The following is a 12,138-nucleotide window of genomic DNA, read 5'->3' on the forward strand; positions in this document are numbered from 1 at the left end:
TAAGTCCAGTCTTCCTCATTGCCAATTGTACCGTCTGTGCAGCTGCTTGTAGCTGTAGACGATCTATTTAACTACAGGAAATATGAACATGCTAACAGGCGTAGCTTGGGCGTTGGAGTCACTACAAGCCAGCTTTTGACGCAAGGCTCGCGCTCGTGCCACAGTGCTAGTACAGTTGCATGCGCACTTGGTTGTCTTCTATGCAACATGTCATACTGCTTCAATGTATTTCTAGGAATGCAAGTGTGGTAGAATGTAAACACAGATCAAACCCAGTATGGCATCATGCGCCTTTCTGCGAATAGAATATAACGAGTGAGATATTGTGGCTTGGATTTCTTCCACCTCACTGAGAATTATTGGAAATAGCGTGGAACTACTGTTGTTGCAGGCAATTTTAAAAACACTTCCCAGGAGCCGTGCAAGTTGTGATTTCACTAAAGAAATGTGGTTTTCACAATGTGTATTCTTCAATAGTTGTCAAAGCTTAACGACTGAAAGAAGCATTTACAGGCACAGATGAACAAACTATTTATTTTATCAAAATGCAAGGTCTCACTGTACACAATTTAATTTTTACGGTATTTAATCAAACAAATTACGCATAACAAACAATTAAAAAAACTGTCGTATCTATCCTTTGCTGGGAAGCGCTGTAGTTATTCTGATCCCGTGCATGTCTTGTATCTCTGTTTTCAATGCCTGCGTAAGACATGGCAGCCTATTAAAAATCGGTTCAATGTGACGACAGGAGACTATTGGGGAAGACAAATGTGACACTAATCAGTTTCTCACCTCGTTTACCAACCTATGTTGCTGTACCCTTGAAAGATTCTTAAAAACGGTCGACTGTACATATACTTCGTACATTGCACCACAGCCACCTGCAAAAAGAGAGAGAAAGGCGAAAAAAAGCATTACGGATGCGTAATTCCAGGTCGACTGAACGATGAAGTCGCATTTTGCCCTTGACGAAACGAACCAGTCACTTGGCAAATACACGATAATGTCCACTCGTTTTACAATGCAATGCATCACCTGAAATATCTTTCACTTGGATGTCTTCCGCCTCTGGAAATTTCTTTTGAAGAATGCAGGACAAACTCTTCTCGCCACTTGTTTTAAGCGCTTCATTTGATAAATGCCTAAAGACCTAGATCGAACAGAATAGACCAGCTTCATTACCCAATTCTTTTTAATGAAAACGTTTTGCAATTTGTTAAACAAGTAAATAAAACAATATCAACCTGCAAGCGCCGCACGAAACTTGAAAATACTCGTGACATCGCAAATGTATCCGCTCTGTTAGCTCCGTTATAGCTCCGTGCTTGTGCGCGCATGCACAACCTTTACAGTGTTAGCAGACAATTAAAGTCGCGCACTAAATTTCGCAGTGCTCAGTGCAACGGTATCGGCGGAGGAGCCAGTTGGTGCAGAAGCAGCACAACGAGAGATAAGTTTTCCTTTTGTTTGTTTTGTTTTTGCTTGTTTCGGTTGTTAAATGGGTTGAGATAACTGTTATAAACATCATTATTTTTGTTTTTTCTAATCAATCTTCGGTGACTTGCGTTGTGGGTACTGCGGGTGTGGGGTGGGCCAACGTAGGTGTGGGCCACAGGCAACTTTGTGAATGGGGTAGGCGGCAGTTTTGAACAAGTTCGGTGCGCCCGTTGCGCACGAAGTGTATTGTGACTCCGTGAGATGCTACTAGTAACGTTGAACACGAGTGCGTATGGTGTAGGCGGCAGCTTCAGACAGTTGTTGAGGTAGGAGAGTAAGCGGAGGTGGCTGGATAGTGGGATTAGGGTTGAACTTGGGGCTGTCGGGCACTCGGTCCATTGGTCGGGCGGGCGATGGCTAAGCAGGCTAGAAAAACCCGGAAAAAAAACGGGCGAGAGTGAGCTGGTGCAGTGAGAAGAATACAAGCGCTGGTGCTACCTGGGCGAGACAGCCTTCACGAGTTTGGCCGACGTGGAGAAGGCGAGTTTCGTGAGCTGGCTGTGCCAGGCACTGAAGGCGGCAGTGCGGCGCGTGGAGGCTAGCATTGAGGGGCTGCAGGGGGAGCTGAGGGCGGAACAGGGGCATAAGATTAGCCTATTAGAGCAAATGACCTTAGAAAAGAACGGGAAGGGCAGGCCGAGCTCTAGGAGTGGGTAAAGGGGCGCTTTGGCCCTGCCCTGAGCGGTGTGAACTAGGTAGAAGGCGCGGGTAGCGGATAAGGTGACAGGCGGGGAGAGAGATCAGGGGGCCGCTGTGTCTGGCAACAGCATGGAGGCTCCGAGAACATACAGCTCTGTGGCGCGGCAGTCTTCGAGCAGGGTAGGAACACAGGACACACGGCCGAGAGAGAAACAGGGGGAGCAAACAAGGGCGCCAGTGGCGTAGCCAGGGGGGGGGGGGGGGGGGGTGTTCGAACTCTTTCTTTCGAAATTTTTCGTCCACCCCCCCCCCCCCCCCCCCTTTGCCACTTACCCAACTTTTTTTTTTCTCACTTCGTGCTGACATGATTTAGAAGCTAAGCGCTGCTACTATGACAATATCATCATTCCTGGACGCTCTAATAATGAATTATATCTGCATAAGGAAAAACGCACGTGTCGCGGTGTTCTTCAAGGCTTTTGTCACTCTGTGAGATTTTAGGCAGAAATACCGGCCACTAGTGTTTTAAGTTGGCTTGGCGACGGGGTTAATTAATGCTTAAGCGGTGGCCATACTTGTACCCACCGGTACAGATCTCGCCAGTCGACGACTACGATAATTTGTTATAGGCAGAGGTTCATTTTAATGGAAAAAGCCAGGCACAGTTCCAAGGTCTAATAGGCCTCGTTAAAGCATATTACAGGGTGACTATTCGTACGTGTGCTAAGATATACTCAGGCCACCAGAGAATAACATCTCTATTGAACCTTCGCACGTCCTGCTAATATCTAAACACACACGCGCGCGCGCGCGCGGCAGAATATTTGGTTTATACAGCTAACTGCGAGTGTACAATATATTTATACATATTTTTACTATATGCCCTAGCGGCCCAAGGCACTCTGGAGTGTTGTCTAGAGACAAAGGTGTAACACAGGCAAACGTGCAGGCCAATTACAGCCTTAGAAAGGCCTACTAAAATACTCATCATGTAACTAAGGCTGATACATAAAAATATAGTGGTCATAAACATAAACCATCGTAATGAGAAATACAGTGTGGTTAGCTGTATTTATTGTTCAGCAGTGTGGCAAAAGGCATGAAAGTAAGGAACAGAAAGGTGGAAAAATATACTGCTCCCCCTTCCTTTTGTGGGCGCGTGCCCAGAGAATGAGGGCATGACGTGCGCGCATGAATAGTTCTACGTACACGGCAATGCAGTGACGTTGGTCCTCTACGTAGGTGACTATGCTCTGACGTTGCCATCAGTGGCACGTGCAATGGCAAAAATTATTTAACACAACATGCGTCGTTTATGTATTTGTTGCTTGAAGATATTAATAAATCTTTTGATAAATAGTGAGGCGCAATAAGGGAATGTGAGCTTTCTTTTTTTTTTTTTCCCCGTGAATTGCAACGAGATGCGGGGCCAATGTGCCGGCGTTCCGCATGCGCACTCATGGTGCTCATCTCTTCTACCGCGTCTAATCCAGCGTTTCCGAATTGTCCCGCAGAAACAGTCAGTAGGCTACGACACGAAATAACGCTGCATGGTGAACAAAAAAAAAAAAACTGCACTCGCGTGCAGGGAGGTTGGGCTTGTTCGAGCACGTCATGCGTACGTGACCTCTTGGTCGGATGGCTGAGAGGGTGGGGAAGAGATTTGGCTTGTGAAGGCTACGCGGAGGAGCGGCAAAGGTTTCGAGCTCGCCTCCTCTCGTCCGCTTCGCACCGCTTCAAAAAAGTTTTCTCAGGTCGTAATGAACCGATTAAAAAACGTTCCTTTTCGGACACCCAACAACTTCCTCGGTATAACTAAAATTTGGTATAGGGCCTGGTAAGTGTGCCTTTAAAGACTTCTTGGGGAACCTCGACGCAAAAGTTTTGGTCTGTCTGGAGATTATAGAAAAGATTTATTTTCTGCCAAACCGTACATACAATATTTCAGAGAGGTACATTTCAGCTGAAGAACCAGGAAACTTCCAGAGATTATAGAAAGGATTAATTTTCTGCCAAACCATACAGACAATATTTCAGAGAGGTACATTTCAACTGAAGAACCGGGAAACTTCCAGAGATAAGACAACACCTATTGTCAAAACCGATCACAAACTATGCACCAAATGCTTTCTGTTGGCTTATCCCAACACAGGAACACACAGAACAGGTATCTTTCCTAACAAATAAACAAAACCACTTGCTATCACATATAGAAAACCAGTACAACACATCATATTTGTCTGTTTATCCGCCCTAACGGTACCATAAACGGCGCCAGACGATTCCCCAAACGGCCAACCTCATCCGCAGCGCCCACCAATATAGCTCAACATTCAGCGTTCATACTCGTGCGATTGTCAATTAAAATACAATTATTGCTCATATCTGAGGCACCATAACAACACGTCAATATTCTGTATGTGTGTCTTTTACTGGAAAAGGCATACGTAAGTATTTCTAAGGACCGTAGCGTTTATCACGCTGCGCTGACCATGCCACGTTTGCACGAAAAGGCAAGTGTTTCCAACGATTTGCTAAGACGTCACGGTGGTGCCACCTACCCGTCGTCTTGCGTTTTACACCTTATCACCTCCGAGACGGGCGTGAACGCCGCGCACTTCGTTTTTCAAGATAACTGCAAGATAGCACTCATGCTTCACGTGTAACGTGACTTGATGCGCTCGTCTGCCTTCGCAGCACGCTCGAGGCACTCTAACGCAGCACCTCCAGAATACCATTCGCCGATTTTATTGCTCAGAACATCAAATAAACATTTTGTTCACTCTCTCCAGACGCAAGACTATTGTCTTCCGACGACATTTGCACTGTAACATGCAGATACGTCGCCGCAGTCGTGGCCGAGTGGTTAACGCGATGGTCTTGAAAAACATGCAGATACGGGGCCAATTTTTATCTGCTGCACCCTATAGCACTTCTGCATTGCGGGAACACAATTTTCGAACATTACTGTGACGCTGAACGACTCTTGAATAGCGCTCATTCAATCCAACCAGGTCATAGACGTAGCAAAAGTACGAACCTTGATTGATATGTGGGGTTTAACGTCCCAAAACCACTATATGATTATGAGAGACGCCGTAGTGGAGGGCTCCGGAACTTTAGACCACCTGGGGTTCTTTAACGTGCACCCAAATCTGAGCACACGGGCCTACAACATTTCCGCCTCCATCGGAAATGCAGCCGCCGCAGCCGGGACTCGAACCCGCGCCCTGCGGGTCAGCAGCCGAGTACCTTAGCCACTAGACCACCGCGGCGGGGCAAAAAGTACGAGCCTTAAAGGGACCCTTAAACACTTTTTCAGGTAACCATGGACTGGATTTAGTGAAAAAACCTATTGCTTCAAAAATTCAACGCCGCAAAAATTTTAAGAATACGTGCAGTACGAGCGCAGTTACAAACATTTGTCCTATGCTGCAGACACATTATCTCTTCTCTCGTCCCGACGAAATCACTGGAAGCTAAGCAGAAAGGGATGACAGGGGCAAAAAAAATGAAGAAAAAAACGTCACGCACGCCTCGTGACCTTGAGCACTGTTTTTTTCGGTGTGATCGCGCGCGCACGCGTGAACAAGACGCGGCGTCCCACGGCGAGTCCTGTAACTAACGCGCGCGCCATGTTCAAATCAGCCAACAGCAGAGAGATGGCCTTCTACCAGAGATTTTTGAGCGTCTTCCGTCATTTCTCGAGAGAAGAGAAATCAATTTCTAGCTGACTTTGACAATTTATTGTGAATTCCAGGCCGTGTGCTTTGCTAAAACATTTAGCTCGCGTGTTCTCGGGAGCCCCCACTACCGATCAGGAGCGTTTTCTGACCATGTTCGAAAAGTGCTGCAGGGCCCCTTTAAGTAATACATACCTGGAATGTTGGCAGAAAGCCAAAAAACCGGACGCCCCAGAGCTTGAGCGTAGGAAATTTCAGATGTGCTTGTCCATAGGCGTCGATAGGGCTTGTGATGCTGTCGTGAAATCGTCTGAATTTTCAAGCATGTCTCAAAAATCTGGCTTGCGAAAAATCGGCACTCAACTGATCTTCAGTTACGTTATAATGAAGTGGTATGGTTTTAAATTTCATCATTAGCCTTCTGTAATAAATGTGGTCAGGTTCTCTGTCGGTGATATAACTTTCTTTTCTTTTCAACTCTATTTTGCTTGAATAGCGTACAGCTTGTAATTTATCAGATTGTAATTTTATCGTTCGTGTGTCATGAACACAGTATTCAAAAAACGGCAGCAAGGGGTGGATGCGACGAAAAAAATTGCAAACAAGGGTTGTGTCAGGCCGACATTTCGACAAGCCGTCTTTCTCAAGGCTAGACAAGAACAGTTTTGTTCTGAGGAAACAAAACCGCTTGTCGGAGTGTCAGCTTCACACAACCCCTCTTTACGAATTTTTTCGTGGACACAATAAGTGGCTTAATATTGACTCTAGCAATATCTGCTATGAAAGCCAGTTTAGCTGCTCCAAAACGCATTTTTTGTTTGCTCCAAAAGCTGCTTCAAAGAAGCCTAAGCCAGTAGCATCACTGCGAACCTATTATATCAATCAATCATTCGTACAGTACTTTTACTTACTTTTACTAGAGAGTGAGAGTGGAGGCCCAGTCAGGGAAGTGCATGGTGGATGCACTGGGCAAAGCTCAGGAGGCTGTAGAGGACAGCATGGAGGGCGAAAATCTCATCATTATTCATGCTGGCCTTAATGATGTGCTGAAGGGAAAGACTCAGAACCTTCAGAGACAGTTAGAGGGTGGGATGCATAAACCCCGAGAGGCCTATATGACCACATGCACGGTCCCAGAGATCTGGGTGCAGTCTCGTGGGATTGAAAGGAGGGTAGTGGAGGCTAACCACCTGCCCCTTTTTTGACGCTCACAAACTGCCTTGAACGTGACACACTCGCTCTGGTCGTGCCCGGGCCTAGAGCAAGCGCACCCTCATCATATCAGAAAAGCGGGTTACCGCCCCGGTCGCCCACTGAACTTACAAGAGTGGATAAAAAGGACCTTTCCACCGATCTTTGCTAAACTTTATGCACGAGTGCAACTTGTTTATGTATGATGAACCTGTGTCGCTTTTATCTATGCTTGTAATGCCAAATTGTTATGCCAAAAATCAGTCTTCCGAATTAAAAAGAAGATGTGTGTCATCATGGGTATTAGCCGGCAGCTCGGATACAGCGTAATGGAGGTGAACCAAGACGTGTACGAGCCCGGCGCTCGCCCCTTTGCACAGGATGGCATTCATTACAGCGGTGCCACGGGCAGGAAGGTTGGTAATAGGATGAGTCGTCAAGCCACAGCTTTATTAGGGGGACCCAGACAGAGGCGTAGCCAGACATTTTTTTCGGGAGGTGTTCACACTGACCCGATGGGGGGAGGGGAGGGGGAGGGGGGGGAGTGACAGAGACCTCAGCTTTGCTCTGTGACGTATAGTTATCAGCGATAGTTTGAGGAGATTGTGTACATGTATATCAAAGTCATGAGACTCAAGTCAAGGACGGCTCCGCTAACAACGACGAATGAGAGGTATACGCAGCATGTTCTTGTACATTCATAAATACATTTCTTTTTTCTTTACTTTGCTGAGCGAATAATTTACTAGTGTCGATGTTCGTGAGATGTGTATGGGAATGATTTGTATGTTAAGCTCTAATGTCAAGCAGCCCTGGCGCAGTGATAGGTTTTAGATAACGTTTTTTTTTTTACTTTACTGCACGTGGTAGCATACCCTAGCCTCGTAACCTATATTTTACTCCGATATTTCAGAACTTTGTCCAGACTGCCACCATCACAGTGATTTTAACCACATGCTTCAGAGGTGCCCCGCTTTACAAAGAAAGAAATGAAGAATCTCCCAAAAACTCATTTCATTTAATGCTCACGAGTCCGGTTCTCATACAACAACTCAAGGCTGTCCAGAAGGCCCACGATGTGGCGGTGAGGCTGGGCCTCCCCGTCCCTACGTGGGAGTGGCCCGCGATCCTACCCCTATAAAACGGGGGTGGAATCCTTCAGGACCCCAATAAAAGTTTTTCATCCATCCTCCATCCATCTATTAATGCACGCATCAAGCATGCCTGCACTACGCAATACGTAATTTTTTTATTAGGTTATGCTGCACGTTGGCGGCACGATTTCACACGCTTTATTTTTTTGGACAGGCTTTCTCGCAACCTTGGTTGACATTACAGTTGCACTGTCACTTTTGATAGCAGTGAAGACTTCCAATCGTAGAGGTTTTATCATGCTATCTGCAAGGACAAAGTAATAATTGTTGAGAAATGTTCAGTTAGTCTCAAACTAAAATGCTCCTGGTATGAATCATGAGACTATATCTACACACATGGAAATGTCTTGTTCACTGGCTATATGCGCTAGAAAACTTAAATACGCCCAAAAATGCATACTTTTCTCGTTTTACTTAATGTTTATTGTAGCTTTCGTCACTCTGCCCCCTGAAACGATAGCGTTGCGACAGGGCGTCTTCCGTTGTTTGCAAGCGTGCAGCCGTCATTTTCCTTTACGTCAACAGATTCAGAATTGTACTGAATATTTCACCGAGCAGCAGATATTCCACTGTTCTAACTAGTTCATACATTCATGTTTGCAGCACTTACGCCGGCGCGAGCAGGAACAGCCTCGTACCACACAAAATCTCGAGTGATCGGTTCACTAGTGATGAAGGAATAATCTTCTTCAAAGCATAGTGCACCATAATTTATTTCTCAGAACGCGTGAACTCCGACGAGAACTGCCAGCGTATGCAACACGAGTTTACTTACGCTGTACTGTGCATCATTCGTGCCTGTTACCATATACCATATTTATCATAGCCGCAATCGAGTGGAACATAGACCATATCATAGCCGCAATCGAGTGGAACATAGAAGGGGTACAATTTAGAAGAACCAAGAAATCATCAACGTACCTGAATACATTAAAGACATGCGTGCCTTCTAACTTTTTCTGCAGTTTTTGCCCATTTTTGCCAATAGTAGATCACTGAGTAGAGGTGCTATGCATGAGCCGATTGAAACACATTTTTTTCTGCAGATAAATGCAATCATTCTATTGAACGAAAGTAGAGGTAAGGTACAGCACATCAAGGTCAAGAAAATCTCGCGCACTGATGCCAGTTTTTAATTGGAAGTTCAATTGACGAATGCTTCTATGTTATCCCTTATACATTCTAATACCTCATCGTGAGGCAGTGAGTAGTATAGGTCCTTTATGTCAATTGGAAAACCAAAAACATTAGATTAATTCGACTATTTGAAAAATTATATCACTGTGCCTGTGAGTTTTTCGTCAGAAATGGGCGACCAATCGTTAGACACTTAAATGGGTCTGAATAAACAAACCGAGTTGCTTTTTACACGTTGCACATTCTGTCACAATGACTCGGAAGGGCATGTCGACTTTGTGTGTTTTGGCAGAAAAAAAAAAAAAAACATGCTGAGCCCATTTTTGTCACTTTTGTTTATATGCTGTGCTAACTGTTTCAACTCTAGTTTACGACACATTTCCTTGGCTTGCGTTTTTACTCTATCTAGACGAATGTCGGTACAACATTTGAAAATAGAGCCAATAGCTGTGACCACCTTTTCTAGGTATAAGCAATTAGGAAGAACAGCAAAACCACCTTCCTTATCTGACGGCACGACCCAAAGTTCACTCTCTTTCAGAAACTTGCCCTGGTTTTGCTGTTCTTCCTAGTTGCTCAAGTTTTGTTTACTTTTAGCTTCAATCTGATTCTTCACTATCATCTACTCAGTAAAACTGTTCAAGTAAACTGTTATAATAAATTTTAAAAAATATATAGCATCTCATTTGATTTAACAAAACTGCAAGCAAGAAGCAAATAGAACAGCTGCTGCAATGTAGCCTTTCACCAATGAAGTGGCGAGTTGGGCTTGTCGGTACATTATTCTGATGCACTACAGTGCAGAAAACACACAATAGTCAGAACACAAATCTAGAGAGCAATCTTGGCGAGGTGTACAATCGAAGGAAACCTTCAAAATCTTTTCAGTCATGGGCGTTCTTCACACAGTTTTCATGCTGTCTTAGCCTATATCGTTTGGCCATCGTACACTTTAGCGCACTTTAAAGAAATTTCGTACACCACCCCTTCTGCACAATCAACAAAGGGCCTCCTGTGATTTGTGTCACAGACCTAGTTACGTCTTTTCCTCCGGGTCAATCAATCTGCAGAGCGTAGAGGGTCTGTTTGGTACTGGAAATGCGAGTTTCATGTGTTACCGCTGGGCCACATTTTTCAATCTGGGCGACTGCTTGCGCATATAAGGTATCAACGCTACCTTCTGCCTGCACGGTGCGATAGCTTCACAATTTCGCAGGTGATGGCGCGCCTTCTTGAGCAGGCTGTCAGCAACTGAAATGAGGAGTGGCTCAATATGTCCAGCACCTGTCAGCCTTTGAGCTTGACGCTTAAATGCTTCAGAAGTACAGTGTGGGCAAGATTTGCCAGGAGCACTCTTGAGGCATAATGTCAAAATAACTCGTTTAACGAGCTTAGAGAGTGGGCGGATTTGAAAGGTAGCAGTGGTTTGTTAATGCATGGTTAATAGCTTCAGCAGATGCTAACACCTGTAACACAAAATCGGACATCTGAAAATGTAATTTGGTCATTTACCGGGAGTTCACGGGTTAGGCTAAATGGGGTCATCACATGGAAAAACACATCAAGTAGCACTTTGCTTTGTAGTTCTGAGTCGTGCGGGTTACAAAGTAAATAAGGTAATCGTCAACATATCGGATTATGCTAAGAACATTTTTGTCGGTCTGACGATTCAGTGAACAAGAACTATAGGTCTCTGAGAACCGAGCAATGCAGGAACGAGTGATATACGCCTTGTTTCTGCAGGTGTGGGATCCCTTCAAACATTACGTACGTAGGCAGCTAGTAAAAGCTTAAACGTTCTAAGAAATCACCAGCAGAAATTCCCGTGGAGTTTCGGAAAGCAACGAAACGGTGTTTGTCAATAGAATGCTCATCTCACTCAAGAATTAGGTTATGATGCAGGGAATAAAAAAGATCTTCAATGTCAGTTGATAAATCTTGACATCACTGGTCAGCGAAAGTGTTGAAGACGTCTAAAGCCTAGTTAGAATTAGTCTCGATAAAAGGGTCACCTATCTTTAAAAGCTTGAGATTACGCTGATTCAGATTCATTGAGAATGGCTCGAAAAGGTGTGTTGACCTGGTGCATTTTTGCACTAAAAAAGACATTTAATAAATTGTTCTTGCTCTCATCAATTGCCTTAATCAGAAATGTTAAGCTTGTCACATAGTCTTTTTGCATTAGACTTCTCTTTACTCAATATTAATCGCAGTGAGAATCGACTGCAGAAATTGCTTCAGTCAACTTTGTATTAAAAAATATTTTTTCAGTAGAACCGTGAAACCCCCTTTCTTTTCGACCAGCAGAAAGTGGAGGAGTGTTCGCGGAGAAAAGAAGCTGCTCATCTAATGGCTGGGCTGTGTTTAGGTTCTTGCAGCTGTTGAGGAAGTTAGAACCTTCTGAAAGACAACATGCGCTCTAATCAGCAGGGGCTTCATGCAAAATCTTACGTACAAAAGAAAGCTGTGCTGGCTTCGACTTCCTGAATGCCACAGCAAACTTCGGTCCAAGGAAAAGAACACAGAATAGACCGGCTGGCAAAGTTACTTCACCGATGATGTGCACATTGCATTGTGACTTACATGCGTGGGGTACACCAGATCCTCAGTCTTCTCAGGGTGGTATAAGTATACGTGCTATTTCTCAATAAACATCGTTGAAAATTCAGCGCTCGTTCTTGTCATTTGTGTTCTGTCCATTGTGTCTTTCTGCACTGTAGTGCACCAAAACTTTTATTACTGTTTCACAAGTACATTCACAGACAAGCACCATCGCCAAAGTGTTTGAGTCTTACCATTTATGTTATGAAGGGTACATAAGTGTCTCTTTAGAG

The 12,138-nt window shown here is 44.7% G+C and overlaps 1 protein-coding gene across 1 annotated transcript; it reads right to left on the minus strand.

Annotated features, from left to right (window-relative positions):
* Nucleotides 1–506: 506 nt before the first annotated feature.
* Nucleotides 507–1,417, minus strand: LOC119176027 (bolA-like protein 3). Its single transcript, XM_037427137.2, has 4 exons — nt 1,248–1,417; nt 1,039–1,153; nt 796–884; nt 507–702 (listed from the first exon to the last, which is right to left on the minus strand). The coding sequence occupies exons 1-4, from the start codon at nt 1,338–1,340 to the stop codon at nt 634–636; spliced, it is 366 nt and encodes a 121-aa protein (XP_037283034.2). The 5' UTR covers nt 1,341–1,417; the 3' UTR covers nt 507–633.
* Nucleotides 1,418–12,138: the final 10,721 nt, after the last annotated feature.

This window comes from Rhipicephalus microplus, chromosome X, assembly GCF_043290135.1.
Source record: "Rhipicephalus microplus isolate Deutch F79 chromosome X, USDA_Rmic, whole genome shotgun sequence".
Taxonomy (NCBI): Eukaryota; Metazoa; Arthropoda; class Arachnida; order Ixodida; family Ixodidae; genus Rhipicephalus; species Rhipicephalus microplus.